Genomic DNA, 20,834 nt, shown 5'->3' with positions numbered 1-20,834 from the left:
GAACCTCCATAAGAAAACAGACTTGAATTCAAGATGCAGCTCTTGCAGCTCCTAACCCTGCAGGAAGCAGTTGTGCCAGAGCTTCAATGACCAGAAAGCAGAGCCTCAGAACCTGCAGGTGTTGCAGTCCACACTCGGTGGGTCCAGGCCTGTAGCACTCATGCTCTTGACTTACTGAACTTTACTGCGCTTTCTTTATTTGTATATTGAAATGATATTGAGAATAGCCTTGTCTTAAAATAAACATGCACACATGTATTTAAGGTCTTATTTTTGTAGGTAGATGGTTTCTTTCTAGGGCTTGTCTGCCTTGTTTTTTTGTAGCCTTCTGTCTTTACCCTGATTCTAGTCTCTGTGCTTAGTGATTCACCACATCTTTCCTGGATTCTTGTCTTACTGGTTTTCAAAGAGCATAAGTTTCCTTCAGCCTTTAGGAAACCTTTGGCAAGGGATAGATGGTTTCAGTTGGGGGATTTGAGTGTATTTACAGTAATATATAAATAGAGGCAAGAGGAATACTTGCAAAGCAGGTGGTACTGGGCCATTTATAGAAAAAATGTATGATTTATACATGGATTGTTTTAGACAAACCTTTTGCTTTGCCGGGGCCTGTCTTCCACAAAAATCTTTTGAGTGCTATGAATATTTATGCTGCTTTGTTGTAGTATTTTAAACTTGCTTTCAGCTTATGAAATGACATGTTTGTCTCTTTAATAATTTAAATAATAGGAGGAATGGAGGTAGAAAATTGTTTCCTGGGCAGACAAGTCTGCAGAGCTTTTTTACAAGGAGTCTTTAGCATGGTTGGAGCAGAGGATAGCTCAGCTCACCAACACCCCACCCTTTCCCTTGCCTCTGCACTTGGAGATGTGCTCTACAAAGGTCTCTCTACTACAAAGCATCCTCTTTTGAGAATTTTTTGTGGCCTTTTTTGCTCAAATGTGCCTGTTTGCTGTGTTTCAAACCAAAATGCACGTTGCTGTTAGCATAGCAGGTGCTCAGGTGAAGTTGTGGCAAATAGTCGTGTAGAGCAAGTAGATTTTATGCTGTGATCACAAATTACCCAGATTTAATCCAGGGCAATCACACTGAGCTTGCTAAGACCTTGGGAGAAGTACATGCATCTGCCAACGGAATAGCCTCAGCTCGGATTAAAATGAAGTCCTGAGGCTGTCTCAGCCATTTTCTGGAGAGCTCACAAGTGAGTGGATTGGGAAGAGCTGATTCAGGATGCTAAAAAAGCTGCTTGCAGGCAGTGATGGGGACCCCCTGTGCCTTTTCCTTCAAAAAACCTTCAAAAAACTTTGGAAAGCAGAAAAAACTTTAAATTGCTAGGTGAATAGATATAGAATCAAAATGTTTAGGAAAAAAATGCACCATCTGAGACTGTGCAGGTTTAATCTTCGTGTGATTTTGCTCTCAGTTCAGCAATTCTCAGTGACTTCTCACCTCAGTATTTGGTTCCCACTGGAGGGATCCTTTGTAGGTCTTGCTCCTGGGTGAGAATGTGCTATGAGCCAAGGAGCTTTCCAGGCCAACTGTGGTGCAGACTCACTGCAAAGCAAGACTCTTACTCTTCTGTGAACTTCCCTACAGAGGTTTTCACAGCTATTTGAGCCCAGCTGGTCTTAAGGAAGGTTGTCTCTTCTGTCTCAGATCAGCACCCAAATCAGCAGCCCTTTTTGTTGCTACCCAGCTTGCTTTAAGGAAGGGGCAACAAATAGTGCATATTAGGGCAAACAGCAGCTTGCCTTGGAGATCTCCCTTCCTTTGAGACAGCATTTGGAGCAATAGTGGACCAGGAAGACAATCATCAGATTAATTTCAGTGTGATGTTGTTTATTGTGTGCACTGTAGTTGCATCTAGAGATCAAGTATGGAAATCAAAGTTGATGAGATAAATGCATTTGCTAATCCTTGCTTTGAACCCCTACTAGGTTTTTATTCTTCTTATATAATAAATGATTAACAAAGTAGTGCATGAGTTCAAGATGTGTGTCTCCCCTCTGACAGACTTTGCACACTTCATGGATGTGCTTGTATTGACAGCAAACAGTGTACCTGGGCAGGTTTATGCAGGGTGCATCTTAGGCCTCTCTGGGACTTACCACACTTTTTATAGCTCAGGGGAAACGAGAAGAAGTATCTGCAAGGCTATAGCAAAAGTTTCTTTGAGCAATGTAATGCAGAGCAGTTGGTGCTCTGAGGTGTTCTTTGGTCGGCCACAGCTCAGTAGAGAGGGGTTACTATATTGGCACCCTCCTTCTCTGTAGACTCTGGTTTAGGCAAAAATGCAAGGTGTGAGCCCAAGACTCAGGAAAACTCCTGCACAGAGAAAGGTGGCTGGTGTGTGCACAGTTTTTTAATTCCTTTGGGTAGAGTGGACAACTTCTTTGTCTCTTGGGTGACCCCAAGAATAAGCATGACCTTCCTGCCTGCTACCAGTGGGTGTCTTTTCAAAGGAGCATAAGAGAAGGGTCTCCAAATAATAAGGTGAAGGTGGTCATTCCAGTACTGTGTCACCTGTCTGCACCTTATCTGCAGATAAGCTTTGTGATGCTTGTTTGAATTTCCTTTTGTGTCTGTAAGCTTGTGTGATGCTGTTTTGGAGAAAACCTGCTAGATATTGAGCTCTTAATCAGTCCCAGTGTATATGGAAGTTGTAATTCCTTAGTAGAAATATTTTTTTATTCCATAATGTCAGTATGACAGTAACCAGCTTTCCCCTGGGGCTTACAGTGCACTACATAATGGCTCTTAGTCCTCTTCTGAATAAGAGTTCCTTGTGGAGTAAGGGGATTGTTGCCTATAGATTAACTGGTTTCTTGACACTCTGACAACTGGTATGCTTTACAGCAAAAAAAAATCTGAAAAAGAAAAATAATTCAGTTTCGTAAAGCAAAGGAGCTAAAAGAGACAGGAGTTCCTATTGCTGATTTTCAGAGGGAAAAGGTGTTTTGTTTTGATTTGTTTTGTGACAGACTGGCTTCAGCCACACCAGGGTTAGTCCTAGCACAAAGGGTGCAGCTTTGCACAGCATTTGGGGCGAGGGGGACCCCTCCTCCACACCGCATGTTTGTGTTGGATTGAGGTGGATGGAGAACACAATTGTTATTTTTCTACTTTTTTTCTTCTGTGGTTAGTAGCCTATGATATCCTAGACAAATAATTTGATTTGTGACAGTATTCAAAAGTGTTTTCCTAGCATGCTCAGCTGATGCCCAGGAAGTCCACCACATGCTTACTTCTGTTCCGTCAAACGAAGTTGATGACTTCATTTATTTCATCTGCAGTAATAGGTACAATTTTCCTGAACAATCAGGTAGACTGCACCATCAGGTGTGATCATCTCTTGCCAGAGCTCTTTTAATGTTGCTGCAGCTGCTTGCTCTAGAAATTCTTCTGTCTAGAAACACAGCTAGAGTGTCTAGAGTAAAAATTAAATGCCTTGTAAACTCAGCCATATTTTTCCTCCATCTTAATTGCTGTATTTATATTCAAAGATTTCTCCTCTGGCTCCGTGGCAGCAGCCATTTCCCACAGGTGTATGACAGCTTCACATAGTGTCCATTAATTTTTTTCTTTCCTTTGCTGACTCTGCACCATCTGACAGAATGATGGTTTGGGCTGCCAAGCTAACAGTGTTGTCTGCACATGTTCCACTGGAACATCACTATCTGGGGCCCTTTTTATATCTCACCTTGTATCTCACCTTATATCTCAAGGACTGCCTGAATTCTGGACTGTCTTATGTTCTGCCAGCAAGGAGCGTGGATCTCCACACCTCCGTCTCCTGTGTGTAGATGTGGTTTTGTCTGTATGTCTCAGGGATACAGCACAGCCTTGCCTTTGGTGGCAGGATGCTGGGATTTAGGTGTGTAGGGCATGGCAGGAGGAAGTCAGTATTACCACATACTAAACACAGTTTTTCACTCTGCTGATCAAGTAATTTCCAGTTCATTTCCAGACACACTATGGCTGAAATACCAGCAATGCATAGAAGTGGATGCAGTTTCTCAGTTGAGAGGCCTGAACTTTCAGGGACAGCTCTCGGTGGGCAGGGCAAGGAGTAACCAGACTAGCACAGTGAGAGCAGGACTGGGTTTGCCTTCTGCACTTACAGGTGCTTTATGTTGCATCAAGGACCAGCTTTTCACAGGCTTAATTTGAAGCACAGACAAGTCTAACGAAAAATTTCTAATCTTCCTTTGATTAGCATAACTTGTAATGCTGTTTCTAACAATACACCTTTGTTTCAGAATCCCTATTTGCTGCTTTGAGGATTAATTGGCTTCACTTCCAGCACCATGGATGAACTGCAGGATGTTCAGCTGACAGAGATCAAACCGCTCCTGAATGACAAGGTAATACTGGCTGCTGCTTTATCCTCACAAGTGTACTTGGGATGACTTTGTGTCTGGCAAGGAGCCCTAGCTGCCAGAATCTGTCTACAGATTAAAGTACCTTAAGCACTGAAACCTAGTAAATTCTTCCCCATTCTGGTAATCTACCACCACCTACTCTTCCAAAGTCTCAGAGAAAGATAGACCACCACAGTTCAGGTAATTTTGGAGTCCTGGCCAAACAGTATGTCATACCCATACTGAGGATTTGCAAAGGCTGGGCAGCAGTTGAAAAGGTGATCCCATTCCTGACCTGGTGTAGCTGTAGAACCTCTAATAAGTTTCTCCTTGTTAGAGAAATGCTGGATTGTATCCTGTTTTTTTTGGTGGGGGCTGTTTGTTTGTTTTACTTTTTTTTTTTAATATTCTGTCTTAAATGATCCTTTAGTGTTTTGACCCCTAAAACAGCTCTGTCTCCCTGGATTTAGTAATGGAGAGTCATCTCCTTTTAATGTGTGCAGAGCTCAGTTAGCAGTCCAGATTCATGAGACTTTGGAAAATCATTGTATTGCAGCAGCTGTTTAAGTCTTTCACTCTTGTCTTCTGCGGGCTGGAGAAAAGCCATTTGGGCTCTGGGAGAGCCCCGGCCTCACTGAATTCTGCCATAAACTGTTGTTGAGAGTGCCTAAGTTCATTACAGGCATCCCAACAAGATCTAGCATCTTGCGTCTGCAAACTAATTATGATTATGAGCAATGTGGTTTGGTCACTTTCCATAGCTCACAGCCAAGCCTAACGGTGTGGGAAGGAGTTCCTAAGGCTTTGCTGTTTGATGGCTGACATCAAGAACTGGCTTGTGCTGCCAAAGGGCTGTGGTGCTTTGTGCACTCACTGTGTGCTTGCAGAAGACTGCATCACCCCCCACAAAATGGGTGAAATCTCTGAAATTCTGCTATGTTTTAGTCTGTACTGATAAGTTTTTGCTCATTTCTTTAGCGTTCTAGCGTATCTTTTTAGTATCTGTAAAATCTAAAAACTCAGCTGAAATCTGCAGTCCGGGTATCTGTTCTGACAGACTAGTGCTGACTACTGGGCTTCCACCATTTTTTAAAAAAAATGTTTCCTGGAAGGGTGAGTCTTGAAAATACAAAATCAGTGTAGATCAGCAAATAAAAATATGGAATACAGGCCTTGAAGACAGTTTGTAATTTCAGAACAAGAGAGAAACATTTACAGAAGACAAGCTTGCTAAATACAGTGGCCCAGATCTTGCTCATGATTCTCCTGGGATTTTCTATGTTTGAATTCTACTGGGTAGATTGCCCTTGCTTCAGTCAGCTGACCTAAGTAGGAGGCATTGAAGCATGCCAAATTGACGTGTTTTTCACTTTATAAGTTTCCACTCTTTCTGTCAAGTATTGCCGGGTCAGCCCCATCCAGTGGTGTGGTGTCAGTTGTGGTTCGAATACTCACCCAAACAGAACACCCAGTGGTGTTAACCATTGTGCAGAAAGGCACACAAAGAGTAGCTACTTGCTTTCCTTGACTCAGTGTTAAAGTTACAGGAAGTATATAGTATCTCAGTAGGGAGAAATATGAAGGGTGGCTCCAGAACCATCCTCAGTACTGTATGGGAAGAGAAGTATCCTGCGGCTCTCCTTTTCACACTTAGTTTTAACAAAAGGAGGGCCTCAGGGAGCAGCCACCTCCAAGGTCTGGCCCTTATTAAGGCTTTCAAGCTTGAGAGAATACATGTGTGCTTTTTAGACATAGTTTATGGAGCATGAGGGTGTGGTGCAATAACCTGCTACTCTGTGCAACTGTCAGAGTCCAAAATCTATTGAACTGGCAGTTCACTAAAGTTTTTACAGACCAGCAACCCGCTTTAGACATAGGAGCTTGAGCCAGCATGGATTAAATGGCCAGAAATAGCACTGTAAAACTCTTAAGGTGCTAATGAGTGAGTTCTCATGAACTCTTCACATACAAAGGCTGCTGTACACAGAGAAGGGAGCTCTGGTTTCTCAAACTCTGAAACCAGTGGAATTACCTGGGAAGTGGAAATGGGTCATATCTTGTTCACTTGTCTGAATGGTAGGTAGTGCCACTGTGGACCACTGAGTCCTGGCTTTGTTCTGTCTCAAATCAGCAAGAAGTTACAAGCTTGACTTTTAAAGAATATGAATACTGTTTTGTTTTTGTGTAACTTAAGCCTAATATCAAGTGCAGGGAAGTAAAATACATTATGTTTGTTCACCTCATTCAGGCTCACTAAAATGCAGTGACTTTATACTGGGGCAGTAAAGAAACTTCAAATGTTCCCATTTAGTTGAAAGAGAGAGAAAAAGAGAGTATTGCCTGATCAGAACAACTGTCCCAGTGACACTATTATTCTGGCATCTTTGATTCCTGTTATTTCAGCCTCAGTGAAAAGGTTACTGAAGTGCCAGAGCCGGATTCAGGAGATGAAAGAGGCAGCCCTTAGGCTGGGTTGAGTCAGCCCAGCCAGCTCTGTGCTTTGAGGTGCAGCCATGACACCTTCAGAGGCCTGAAAAACTTGCCTTAAAGTTTCTCAAGTTAAGACAATGAATAAATGTTTTAAAGTCAGATTTTCAGTGTGTTAAAGTCAAGTATGTGAGAGTCAGGGCATGTCAGCTTCTTTTGCCTCATGGTATACCTTGACAACAAGCAGCCCAATTCAGAGCCTTATTCCTTGCTTTGTGTCATTTCCTCCCCACTTGCTTGGAGAATCTCAGACTTTACCAAGTACAAATTCAGATCACCTTCTTTTTTACTTAGCATGCACCATCCAAATCCAGTGCTGGGTACAGAAGTTTCTCCTTTCTCCATAGAGAAATGGGTGACTGAACTGACCTGCTTCACAAGCTGGTGGTAGTGTCAGTGATCTCAATTAATTTCAGGGTCTCAAACTGAAATAAGAGGAGACTGCTTTTTATTTTCTTTTCCCTAGTCCTGAGGATGTAGTGGGTTTTGCTATGTCCTGCTCCAAACATTGCCACAGTTCAATACTTAACACAGAGGAGGAAAGAGCGGAATGGATTCTTAAAACAGATTTGCAGATACCTCAACTTAAATGTCTTGAAGTGCAGAATGTAGGTAGCAACCCTTGTTCTTGCTAACAAGGCAAGGCTCTGCAGGAAGGAAGACATGGCCGTGTGTTTATACATGGAGAGGAATGAGGGTGCTCAGCCAGAAGAAATGTTTGGAGTGTTTCTGTTGTCCATATGTGATCCTAGTTTTCTCCTAGTAATTTTAGTACCAAGGTGCTATGCCTAAAACACAAAAGCTAGAATGCTATCTCAAGTGGTTTGCTCAGCGTTTTGCTGACAGCTCTCAGTGATGTAACCTACTGTGTGGTCAGAGACAGTGTTTCACAAAGCGCATGGGCACACAGACAAGTTCCCGCAGACCTTCCAACCTGCAGGATGCCAAGTGGGTACTGTTACTGACTGTGTTCACCTGCATGCATGGGGTCACATTCTGGGAAGAGTCAGTGGTGAGCTGCTGTGTGCAGTTCCCATGCAGTTGGGTTTCAGGAGCTTGCTGGTCCCTGTGTCTGTCACAAAATGATCCCATGCCTGCAGCAGTGGCTGCACAGGAGCTGACTGCATGGCTTGTTTTCTTGCACGCAGTACATGAGATCCCAGGAGTAATCCTTTAGGATTTTTGCATTCGAATTGTTAATGGACACCAGGAGTAGACAAAACCCAGACCCATATGCAGCCCAGCTGTGGCCAATGTCCTTCCTATGTGCATCTGTCCCTGCTTGAACACTCTCAGCTGTGCACACAGGTACTCACTTCCCTTAGCTGGTAGCCTCCTTACAGCCCTATAACCTTGGTGTATAGGAATGGGCAGTTCTTGCATGGGGTTTGCTTGTACGGGTCTTGCATTTTGCTGCTTACCTGATTGCAGCCAGTCTTGACTGTGCTAAAACAGAGGTCTCTATGGGAAACTTTCATGCTGTTGTTGGGGGTGTTCTGGGGCATTGTGCTGATTTCCCTTTTTTCTTTTTTTTTCTCTTTTCCTGTTTTTTGTTAACAGAATGCAGCTCGCAACTTCCAGGACTTCGACTGTCAGGTAAGACCATGTGTGGGAGACAAGGACCGGTTGGGAATTCCCTGTAGCTCAGCAGTAATGTTGAGAGAGATGGAAAAAATATCTGTATCTTAATTTTAGCTCCTATTAAGGTTTAATCAATAAGAGCTGGAATATGTCCAGTGACGGAAATTGTCCTTCACCCTTTCATGCTGAGCACTATGAAAGTTCTGAGTTCTGAGGTGCAGACTGCTCTGCCAAGGCTACACAACATCTTGCAGGATGGCTGGTCTCCTGAAAAACAGTTTCTTGGAAAAATGCAGTATGCTGAAGAACTGCAGCTCTTTCATGTCCCATCTGGTTCGCTGGCTGGGAAAGGAGGAGCTTGCACGTTCTACCTGTTTGTCTTGAGAGGAGATGGAAGTGACAAAGCTGCCCCAGATACAGCATGCTGCTTTGCTTGGGCCTGTTTTGACACAGCCATGGTTGTTTTCCAGGAGTTTATTGATGGTACAGAGGTGAGCCCAATGGCTCTGGTTGCCATAGGAATAATCCTTTTGTAGAATTGACTGCTCCACCAGCATCCAAGACAGAGGACACACTCTGTGATTGGCAGAGCACAGCACTGAGATTCTGTGGGGCATTTTGTGAAGCACAGGCTCATTTCCTGTATCAGGTTATCCTGCTGCCTTTTCACTGAGTATGTGGGCATGCAGGTAGTGGCTGTTGTTTCTCTCTAGCAGTTGGAGGCTGCTGTGTCTGTAGTGCTCTGCTCGACACAGGGCAGGTCATACAGCGCTGCTGGCAGGGGCTGGCAACATCATGTGATAAATTTGATAGAAGTCTGTTGATGTAGGTGATTCCAGAAAACCATTTGCAAGCCTGTGCACAACAGCAACATAGTAAATACAGTCCTATGAAGGTAGTCTGTATTTTTTCCTTCTCTTAATATCAGACACTGATACTGTCCACCCTATGTGGGCAGGCACATATCACTGTACTGCTTTAACTCAATTAATTGTGAGTTTTGGTGTCTTAAAGCCTACAAGTATAAAAATCACTACTCTTCTCATATTATAACTTTAGTGTCTGATCTGGAAAGCAGCAATAGTGTTAAGCAATGTTTTTTCTTTTGAAATAAAAGTAGATAATGGGTTTAAAACACTTTCCTATGCCATCATGTCTCCATCTATCTGTATCTTCTCTGTTACCTTTAGAGGTAAAGTGTGCTCCCATGTGGGATGAGTAGTGGGTAAAAATAGGTGCAATGCCTTTGAATAAGTGTTAGACAGCAGAAGCACTTCCTGCTGTGGTCTGTGTGCCAGGATTGGGAAGAATATGACTATATTGTGTATTGGCCTCTGCTGGCAGTCCTCTACCGACCCACCAAAGCTCTGGGTGTGCCCATGCCCTGCCTGGCTGTGAGCAGCATGGTCTTGGGAGCCGGAGCAGAGTGGGAAGGTGGGAAGGACGCCCTGTCACAGAGCTCTGTGTGGCTGCTGCCTTTTGGCTCTACACTTCCCCTCAACAAGCAAAGCCTCTTTGCATTTTTCTTTAAACAAAGCCCCAGATCTGAAGCTGGGCAAGCCCCACAGAAACCTGGCACTGCAGCCACCAGCCTGCACACTCAGCATGTCCCAGAGCTGTGGTTGTCCTCTCCAAGGCTGAGCTTTGGGAAAAGCTGAGTGGTCTGCAGCCAGGGAGAGGTGCTCTGGGGACTACTAGGCCAGGAAGGACAGGCTTGTTGCTTCTCTGCTTTGCTGTAGATCACCAGTGAGCTGGTGGCCATGGCAACAGTTGGGCAGGAGGCAAGATGTTCTTTCCAGGAAACCATGTAATTCATGTAGAATACTTTTTTTTAAGCAAGATGTTAACATGGTGTCTCTCATGACTGTAAATATTGTCCCAGCCTTACCTTCCTCCAGCATCTCTCCCTACAAGGTGGTGTTTCAGGGTACACCTGGCTTGACGCTCCCCCGCATAATACTTGGAAAATACCCCAAGGGCTGGTTTAAATCTCTGAAATCTTCCAGAGAGGATGGATCGTGTGTTGGGTCCTTGGGTTTTCTGTCTCAGTTGCTAGTACCAGGAACAGTGCTTACACTTGGAGACTGAGCTAATGTCCTGTGAAAAATTACTGCTGCTTTTTAATCTGGCAAAGCACATCTGGCTGCCACATCCAGGCCTCTGTGGTGTGACTTTACCAGTGTTGGAGGAATTTGAAGTGAAGAAGGTTGCCAGGGCTTTCAGAGGAAGGAAGATCCTCTTGTGTAGAGAAAGACTTAAAAGCACTGGGGCTGGGGCAGTGGTTTAATTTGTCCTGAGTTTCACAGGGAGGAAGAGCCTTAGGGAGGATCTTAGCTTGACAAACCGGCCACAAATTGATGAAGATTGATAACTGGAAGATGGTCTCCAGTTACAGTGCAGTGAAGTTCTCAATCAGCTTCCAATAGCAGCAGTATCTGCAAGGGACCTGGTGGGTTTTAAGGCAAAAATTAAAGGATTTGTGAGATGGATTTTATTATCTTGTACAGTGTAGTGTTTGCAATATGAGATCATGGCATCAGTGATGCAAGACCTGCATTTCAGACCTTTTTATTTTTCTAATAGTTAAAAAAAGCTGTTTTAAATGGAGTTAAAGCTGTGGCTTTGACTGGGGCTGACCACATCCTGAACTGTGCTTGCAGGGCTGCAGGCAGTGGGGTGAAGGAAGAGGGTGGTGAGGGAAAGGTGAGCCTCTGTCAGCATTGTTGATAACCTTGTTGGCAGTGCAGGTCCAGTTTGAGCTCTCCAGTAAAAGACATTGATATATTGGAACAAGTCCTGTTTTATTTCTGTGTCTGTGTTATTCTGTGCCCTTGGCCATGAGGTCATTTGCTGTAAGTCCATCCCAGAATTTCACAGAGTATGCTGAGTTGGAAGGGACCCACAAGGATCATCGAGTCCAACTCTTAAGTGAATGGTCTGTATTGAACCCACCATCTCTGGTGTTATTAGCACCATGCTGTAACCAACTGAACAAACCTCAGGGTCCCAGCTCCTGCCAGTACTGACTGATGTCCCTGCCCTAGGTTTTCCGTGGATACAGCCAGAGTAACAGCCACCCTCACCACCTTCTGTGGTGCCTCTAGACCTCTCTCTGGCTGAAATCTGGAGGTTCAAAATATTCTCTGCAGCTGGGCCATGCTTATGAATGGGAGTAGTGTTTAGTTTAATCCCATCTCAGGAGCATGCCATTAGCAGTGTCACTGACTCTAGGAGGTGTGTAGGGCCAGGCACACAGGTTCCCCACATTGTTTTCTGTATAGCTTTGGCATGTGTTACTTTTCAAGGTAACGTGTATATTTAAGGTTTGTAAGATCTTTCCTTTGGTGAAAAGGGGTGATGCCATTGTGAATTTCTGTTCATTTCCCCATGTGTTTGGTTTTATTTTTGAGTAACTTGCCAGGATCACATCTGGGCAAAGCCAACAGCACAAATTTCTGCTTCTTCCTGCTTCTGAAATTTGATACTCTGGGGTGAATGTGTGCGAGGAAGCTTTTTAGCTTTTCTGGTACAGCTGACTTCCAGATACAGCTGTCCTGTTTTTTTTAAACTGTTTGTATGCAAGCAACCAAAGCTAACCCTGATACGTAACAGATTGCCTGGGCATCAGTTAAACAGCCCTACATAATCTGGTAACTGCAGTGGAGATGAAATGGAAAGCTAGCATGGAGGCTTAGGGGTCTTTATCAGTATGAATTTAGGTTATTCTCAGAGCTAAAAAGTATTAACCTAAATATGAGACCTACATTTTACTTGAAAGCTGTATGAACCCTAATGAAGTCTAGGCTTGACTTTTCCCAATGCCCATAGGCAGATGGTCAAATAAATGGTCTGGGATGCTGATGGACAGATGGTGTGGTGATCTGCGCTGTTAATAGAGCTGTGCCTGTGCTTTTATTATTATCTGCAGACTCTCTGCAGCTTTCAGAAGTAGGTGTTCTGTCTCAGCCTACATCTCTCCCCTCTTTTCCAGATGATTTGCTTTAAATAGAAATAAGGAATATGATGATATATTTGCAAAACTATCCAACTAAACCTGTGTTATGTTTCAGTCTGACATAAGCTGGCATTTGATCTGAAGAGTTGATTTGATCATTTGAGCTGACACTTCCCCTCTGCTGCCTCCCACCAACGGGAAGGCAGAGAAGTGTTTGGCTTTCAGCACACACCATGCAGAAGCGGGCCTGGGGTGTGGAGATCATCTGGGATTTGGCTGAGTATTTGCAGAAAGCTCTCAAGGAGGAGGAGGTGGGAATAAGTAAGTCCAGGACATGCAGGGTTCATCTCAAACAGAAAGGAAAAGGCATGCATAAACCCTTGGAGGAAAGAAATTAAGCTGCCTGGTATAAAAATGTGCTGTCTTGCTGGCATTTGTTGGGGTTTAGGATTCTTTTTGCTTTTGTTTCTTTCTCTTTAGGAATTCCTAAGGAACAATTATGACTGGGTACTTAAGAGAGACAAAAGAAAGTTGTCACAGCTCAGGGGAGGGGTGCAGCTGGCTACTCTCTTCACTTGGGGCTTTCTCTGGGAAGAGTGGACATATGTCGAGATTTGGGTTGGGTGAAAGGGTTAGGTGCAGCTCCTCGCTCTCTTGCTCTCTCAGCTTCGAAGGAGGACGGTCGGAGCTGCTGCTTGGGGGGTGGAATTTGCTGCTGCTGCTGGAGCCCAGCTCAGTCCTGCTTCTTCTGCTGTGGGTGAGCCTTTGCTTGTGAGAGCAGCCACTTAACTGGGACCTTATTAACACCCTACCTCACTAAAAGAAAAGGACTTTGAAAATCTGCTGGGGTGCCTCAGGGGAAAACCCCGGGATGCAGAGCCCTTTCCCCCTCCCAGGGAGCCTTTCCCTGCCCTGCTCCAGAGCCGGGCTGCTGCTGCCCCACCCCGCCAGGATTTTTTTGCCACTGCTCCGGGTGTTCACTACACTGTAGCTCTGCACCCCCTGCCCTGCCAGATGCCCCATGCCCCGCGGTTCCAGCTACAGCTGCGGAGTTTCTGCTACCTCTTGCTTGCTGCCCTGGGTGAGCCCGCCCTGCCGTTCCAGCCGCTGCTCAGAGGTTCCTGCTGCAGCCCATGGTCACCATTCAGCCCGGCCGCCATTGCTGTGTGGTCTCTGAGCTGGCGCCACAGCGCCCCCTGCAGGCGCGGGGGAATCCCCGCAGCCGCCCTGCCCGGCCGGGAGCCACCAGCGCCCCTGGCGGCCGCGAGCGGAGCTGCACCGAGGGGAAAGGGCCCGCGGCCGGGAGAGGCCGGCCCTGGGCTCTGCTGCTGCTCGTTGGTGCTGCCGGCGCTGCTGTTTGTGTGCCTTGGCACCCACACACACACCAGTAAAGAGCTGTTATTCCTTTTGCCGTAGCTCTGCCTGAAAGCCCCTTAATTTCAAAGTGATAATAATTCAGAGGGAAGGGGGTCACATTTTCCATTCCATTCCCACCTCCCGTGGCCCACACCTGTCTTTCAAACCAAGACACATTAATGGAAAATGTGGAGTTACTCAGTTGCTTGGGCCCAGAGTAAAACACAGCACAATGTTTGCAGAGTTAATGACAGACCTCCATAAGGAATTTCTTGTCACTTACTGAAAGTGTCACTTTTCCATAAGCCCATGTTTGTACTGATTCTGTTTTGGAGAAGTTCTTTTACAAGTATGTAAACTTAAAAGTAGTTTGAAGCTTTTTAAAGCTGCATTTTTGAAAGTTTGCTTGTCCTTGCCTAGTCTCTTTGCTTTATTTTTACTTGCTTTGCAGTCAGAGAGGGTGTGTGCTGCTGAGAGGTTATTGACATATTCCATTGTGTGCATTTGCTGATGTTGGAGAGGTTAAATTGAAACTGTGGGATTTTTTTAAGATTTTTTTTTTTAAGACAGCTTGTGAGTGCTACCCAGTGGCATTGAATACAAGATATTTTAAGGCGTCTTCTATTTACTGTGATGAGATAAACTAGAATGTTGGCCCTTTTGAGGAAGGGTTTGCTTTCTCATGTGAATAATGGGAGCTGTTCTCACCCGTATTGAAATATTTTGTCTGGCATATTGAGGACCAGTGTTCTTCTGATTTGTACAACGAATTCTTTTGTTCAGAGTCCTAGAGTGAAATTAATTAGAACACAGAAGATATTTTGATCTAGAAAGCAAGTCTAATACCTGCTAGATTAAAGCTACTCCTAATCTTATTAAAACTAGCATCACCACTAAAGTACTGGTTTTGACTTCTGACACCACAGCAAAAAGCACTGTACAGATAAAAATTATTAAAATAGAATTTTATTTTGGCCTCTTTTTTTGCATTATTTTTGTTTCTTGGGAAGCTTTCCTCCCATCTGGTTTTCTATCGAAAAGCTCACTTTTCTGTAAAACTGCAGTGTTGAGTTCTGGAAAGTTTTAGCTAGCTGGACTTAGACTGAAATGTGACTCTTATTTCTAAATGTATGTGCACAGTCCTTCCTTGGGGTTTAATTAAACATTAGTTTTGCTTTCTGCATTCTGTGACAACAGTGTGCCAAAGGGGTGATTATGCATTTGTAATACTTGAAGTTCCTGTACTTTTTATGTTCTTTTGAGTTTTTAGAGCAAAGCAAATGTATGTGCTTCAGGTTGAGCTGTTTTCATCCATTAGGCAGCACCTATTAATGGTATTTCACAGCAATTAATGAGTAACTGTACTACCAGGTTTAACTCAATGCAGTGCTAGAGCCCAGGGATGTGGAAAGTTTGGAGATGCAGAACACAGCCCTGCATTCTCTTCTTTAAGAGATTTTAGGATGTTCATTGTCTTCAGCAAGGTACTGAAATGCAGTTTGGGACATCATATTAGTAGGAAGACTGTCCTTGGCCCTTGGCTTACCTGCCCGGTTCCTTGAGGAATTAAGGTGATCTGGGGTCTAGCAGTCACACAAACTATTTCAGACTCACCTATGTATTAGCACATTCAGATCTTCCTTGCGCGGCCTCAGGTTTACAAAGGCTGTGTGTCTGCAGGTGGTGGCACCTTTAGTCCACTGCTCAGGGGATGGGAGGGCTAGAGGTTCTCTGTTTGGTGTGCAGTCTGTGGGGAAGGCTGCAGTCTCAAGCTGCTGTCTCAAAACAGCAGGGCAGAGTGCCCCCCTGCCAGCCTTGGGCAGAGTGGAGCTCATCTGCCATGGTTTAATTCGCCCTGAACTATTATAGATCTAGGTAGGTCCAGTTTCCTGCCTTAGATGGGGAAGAGGGGATCTACTCTCAGAGTGGGAGTAAGAAGCACCTTGTATTCCTCAGTCTGTGCTGGGTGCCTTGCTCATGACAGTGGATACTAGACTGGAGTGCAAGGAAGTTGTGGTTTTAACTGCTTTTTGTAATACATGGGCAAGGCAGGAGATGGAAAAGTGCATCTTGCTACATCCCAGACATGTCATGAATTGCTTACTGGTTTCAGCATTACGTGGTTGTAGGGGTTCATGATTTCTGCTTTGGGAGCGCAAACCCAGCCTGTCAGCCATGCTCATGTTGTAGCTCACTTGACTGAGTTTCTTTGACTGCAGAGCACGTGTTTGTTCTCTGGCAGGATCTGTGTTTGGAAGTGACTTGCCAGTTCTTGCTGGCTGACACTGAGCATTAACAAGGGTCACAGAGAGGCACTGGGTCCATCCTTCACTATCTCCTGCCTTTGGAAAAGGCACACACAAATGCTTGTTTGTATATACAGCAACAGCAGCACCTCTGTCTCCTGATGCTTTTGAGTTTGTGTAAGCAGATTGCATATCTCATTCTTCTGCTGCTCTCAATTCTCACCCAGAATTTCTCTTATTTAAGACTTAATCCAATTACACAGAGTACCAGAAACCATTGCCTGCTTGCATAGATCATATTGTGTTTTCTATTAATAAGTTTCTGTTCTGTATGGAAATGAATAATTTACTTCAAGATGTTGCTTTAAATCTGATTTTGATTTGCTTCCCATGCAGCCATCTCCTTCAGCTCGACTATTTGCAAAATAATTTTGCACTGGGAAGGAGCTGGGAAGCACTCATCTACCAGCTGCCTTAAGGTTGGCAGTGTTATAATGGTAAGAGTTACCAGGTGGTGATGTTTCAGAGTCTTACAATATTTTTTTTTCTTATTTTACAGGCATAGTTTATGGTATTGTTTTAATAATGTGTAGAAATTTGAGGGCAGGTGTTGCCGAGAGCAAGACAATGGAGTCTCTACTTTAATCTCTCCATAGTTATTAGCTGGGATAGGCTGCCCCAGGAGCATGATGCAGTTGTTTTTCACCTTTGCTAAAATGGCAAAGATGATGTAAAGTAAATAGGTGTAGCCACAGAGTCAGTGAAAAGGGGGAAAGCCTGCCCTGAGTAATCTGCATCTCCTCCACCTTACAGCAAAGTGGCGGAGGCAGTTTTCTTTGCCTTAGGTGAACCAGGAGCTGCATGTCCTTAAGTTGAAAGGTTTTTTTGGGGCTGTTTCTAGCCCTATGCTAGTACAGACATTCAGCAAGCTTGAGCAGAGTGCAAGCAACTATATGCCATGCTGCTCTGTGTTCTCCCAGGCTTTAATGTTAAAAAAGAAAATTGAAGGGATTTCACAGATGTGTTCTTTATTGCCAGTTTCCAAATTAAATAAATCCCAATTTTTCTAAGGAATTAATTTTGATCTTTGAGCAGCTGCACATTGGGAGTAAAAGACATCTGGTAATGCCAAAAAAAAGAACTTAATAAATTAGTCATGAAAAGCACTGGTAATACAAATTCTAGTCATTAATCATTCCCACTGTGAAACAAATGGTTTCTTCAGCCTTTAATAACTTTTAAAACTTAAGCACTGGATCACACTGTGACCTGGGTCTGTGGGAGCATGGCTGGAATTTGGACTGCTACCTCTGCTGCCTGTGAGTTTCTGGAGCTCAAGGCATTTGGCAGCTCTGGAGCTGCCTTTGGATGCCTCACTCCTTCACTCAGAATGTTTTTTCTCAATATGGGAAATTTTTGGTGGCCTTAAGGAAACTTCTCTGTCCAACCGTCCCGGAGCTACTCTGGCAGTCACTCTTGTGCCACCTGAACTGGGACCAAGTCCCTGGCAGCTCACATCCCAAACACAGTCCAAGCGGGTTTCTTACTGGCTCTACCCTGTGTTTTCCATAGCAGAGTCACAGACGTCCAGATCCCTAAGATAATTCAATCATGGTGCAACAACTAAATAACAAAGCAACAAAATAAGAGCTCGAGCTGATGCCTCCAAAGAGGGGCCCCAAACAAAGGAACCCCTGGGCATTAGTCCCCTCACAGTCAAAGTGCAAGGAAAGTCTGAGGGTCCTTGGCTGCTGCAGCGTCTGAGTCTGGGTTCCCTCGCTGGGCCTCAGGTCCCTGGGCACTTTGTTTTGCAAAGGGTCTTCAGTTCATGGCCTCTTGTCACAGGCTTGGGCTCCTGGCTCTCCAGAGCTCAACCTGCAGCTCCATTGCAGCTACACCTGAAGCTACTGGCACTGAATGGATTCTTTAACAGGTGGCACCTGTCAGTGGCACTGTCATTTTTTCCTCTCTGGCCAAAGGCAGAAGGTGGCAGTCAGAAATTTGAACCTTTGGCCACATGCCTACTTCTTTCCATAATCAGTCCTGCCATAGATGGAGGCTTTGGCAGTCAGAGTTGGGTGTGGGTTTTCCTCCTTAGTTTGAGAAGCATTCAGAAATGTTAAGAGCAAATAGAATAATGTCCCAGCCTTGTCTGCAAATCCCCAGCAAGGAATGCCTTCCAGCAGTTCTTGTTTGAGTTTGATCTCAGATATTTCAAAGCTTCTGTTGGGTTGTGTTGTGTCACCTTCCAGTATCTGAGCCACTATGGTTCACACACGCTTCTGAAGTGCAGGGCTCTTTGATCAAGAGCAGAGGTTCTCAGGAGCTGGCACCATATAGATGATACCAAAAATCACAGGGCTTTCAGAGATGGTCAGTAGCAGTGGTGGCCTTTCTCTGGCCACTGCTTGTTTTTCTGCCCAAGCTCTACCTGAAGGTGTCTCTTAACAGTACAGCTAAAGCAAGGCAGTGCCTCTGCCACCACATGTGCACTTGCACTGCTCACTTTCCATCTTGATGAGAGATCCTGTGACTGCAGGGCCAGTTGCTTCGTTTTCCTAATGTAGTGGGACAGTGAACCCAAGCCTGCACTCCTGCTTACAGATTTCCCTAAGACCATCAGCTCAATGGATGTGCAGCAGGGCAGAGGGACAGGAGAAGGACTCTTTCCAGTGGCACTTCATCATCAAGTCAGCCAATCTAAGTTGCGTCCATTACATGGTAACAACACTGCATTTTAGCCATAAACTTCTGTGGAGCAGCAGGTTAAGGAGCCCCAGAGCATGAGAAGCCATCATTGACATGATTCTGAGGGCAGAGAAATGTGTTCTGTGCCTTCCAAGAGCTGTTCTGTGATGGGAACCATAATGTATTCCAGATCAACATCCTTGGGGAAAAGGAAAAAACTAACCAGCAAACCACAGAAAACTTCATTAGTTTTGCACTCGAAGTTCAGAACAAAACCTGCACAGAAACAGAGAAGATTGTTGAAAATAAACTGAGCAGAAAGCAAATGCCCACCATCCATCACAGCAGAGACAAGGAATGGTGCCAGAAAGCCAGCATGACTAACAGAAGGGCAGGGAGGCAATTGTAAACAAAGCATTTTTCAAAAAGCTAGAGAAAATGGAAGAGGTTATAAACTCTAGCAGATTAAATATATGAACAGAACAAAGCAGACAGAGGGGTTTTTTGAGAGATGATTTGCAAAGGGGAATAAAACAACTGTCGTGTTTCAGACCTGTCAAAATGGAATCTGGAAGGAAGGCTTAGGGCTAGTCATAGCAGAAAAACTCAACATAATTTTTTCTGCATGCAGGCTTGGCACAGAGCAACTCACAGAGAGTACTGTGCTGGAATGCTCTTTGTGGGGAGTCAGCACAGACCCTGCCTTCACCCAGTGCCTGCTGCAGAGGCTCTACAAAAATAATATTTATGCATTTGTAGCAGGTTGCCAGAACTGGAAGTATCAACCCAGGAGTTTTAAATAAGTTTAAATATTTGAGGTGTTAAGTGAGAGGTTACGCTCCTCTATTGAAGCTGCCATGGTGCCCAGTGATGCACCTGTCAGACATTTTATAAGACAGGTCAGAATTCAGAGGAATTCTGGGAATTCCAGCTACACAAGACAGACTGATAAAATTAGCAGAGTATAGTGGATGAATTACACTGATAAGTATTAGGGAAGGGTAGTGTGAGTTTTTAAATGGAAGTCCTGCTCTGCAGAGCTGTTGGAATCCTTTGAAAGAGTCAGTAGTGATACAAATAAAGAGAATTCAGTCAGTGCAGCCTACTTTGGATTTCCAAGAGACAGGACCATGAAGAGTCTTAAGACATATCTCTTAAGGGACTTAGGATGCCATGCAGTCAGAGGAGAAGTCCACTGATGGATGAAATACTGATTTAAAAAACCCCAGCATTTGTTTTCACAGTTGAGATTACTTGAGGAGCACTCTGTAGATCTGTGCTGGAACCTGTGCTGCTTAAATATACTCTTTAGTGGTATGGAAAAAGTGATGGAAGGTACAGCGACAAAAGTTATGGGCCTTTGGGTAAACAAAGTGTGCTACACGTTGAGTCAGACCTTCCTGGAGTGGAAAATGAAAGCATGTGCTCGGGGCTGATGATAACCCAGAGGCATAAGACCTTAACATTGCAAGGGATGAGTGACAATGTCAGCACAGGGCTTGTGACTTTCAGCAAAGTAAATCAATCCTTGTTCATCAGGAAGAGAGAACAAACAACCTCATTGTGCTGCTTTGTGCATCCACAGCATGCCTGCGTGTGTTTGACATCCTGCCAGCCCCCTTGGCTCAGCAAGGACGGAGCTCCCTGGGGCAGTTTTGGAGGACAGCAGTATGGTCAGGGTTAGCTGCTGTACCAGGGCTGGCTTGATTGTCCCAAGCACATCAGCCCAGAAAGGGGCAGGGGAGAGACACAAGCTATTAGGGTGTCATTTCTGGGGAGTATGGAAATGGGGTCAGTTGCTCCCAAGCTTCCAAACCAAGGGCCAGGAGATCTCATGCAAAATCAGCAGATACAAGATGGGGAATTACGTGGTTCTTTATCCCACAAATTAATAAGGTTGAGCTGCTCTGGTCACAGGGGGAGAGAGGTACCAAAGACACAAGTGTTAGGGGGTTGCAGCTCCATCCTCAGAAAGTTGAAGACCACACCTCCAGTTCAGGAAGTCTTATTTGACCTACAGATTGTTGGAGGCTGGGAAACTGTTACAAGATGCAAGTGTTTGAGGACTTGTATAACACTTTCCTTTTCCACAAGCACAGGCTCCTGAAGTCAGCCCAGCAGGCTACAACTACAGCTGGTCTCCATGCCTTCTGTTCCTCC

General features: G+C 44.7%; 1 protein-coding gene across 5 annotated transcripts in view; it reads left to right on the top strand.

The window, feature by feature from the left end:
• NDRG3 (NDRG family member 3) overlaps positions 1–20,834 on the top strand; it is a 62,795-nt gene that overhangs the window by 24,313 nt on the left and 17,648 nt on the right. For 3 of the 5 annotated variants that reach the window (XM_069034592.1, XM_069034589.1, XM_069034587.1), the window contains exons 2-3: positions 4,260–4,364; positions 8,409–8,444. In XM_069034592.1, the coding sequence (XP_068890693.1) occupies positions 4,308–4,364; positions 8,409–8,444 (93 nt within the window). In that variant the 5' untranslated portion in view covers positions 4,260–4,307. Of the gene's footprint in view, positions 1–4,259; positions 4,365–7,996; positions 8,157–8,408; positions 8,445–20,834 lie in introns of those variants that run through there. The other 2 variants (XM_069034588.1, XM_069034590.1) reach the window with 2 other exon arrangements.

The sequence above is a fragment of the Aphelocoma coerulescens genome, chromosome 20, assembly GCF_041296385.1.
Source record: "Aphelocoma coerulescens isolate FSJ_1873_10779 chromosome 20, UR_Acoe_1.0, whole genome shotgun sequence".
Lineage (NCBI taxonomy): Eukaryota > Metazoa > Chordata > Aves > Passeriformes > Corvidae > Aphelocoma > Aphelocoma coerulescens.
This window is presented reverse-complemented; position numbering and strand designations above follow the sequence as displayed.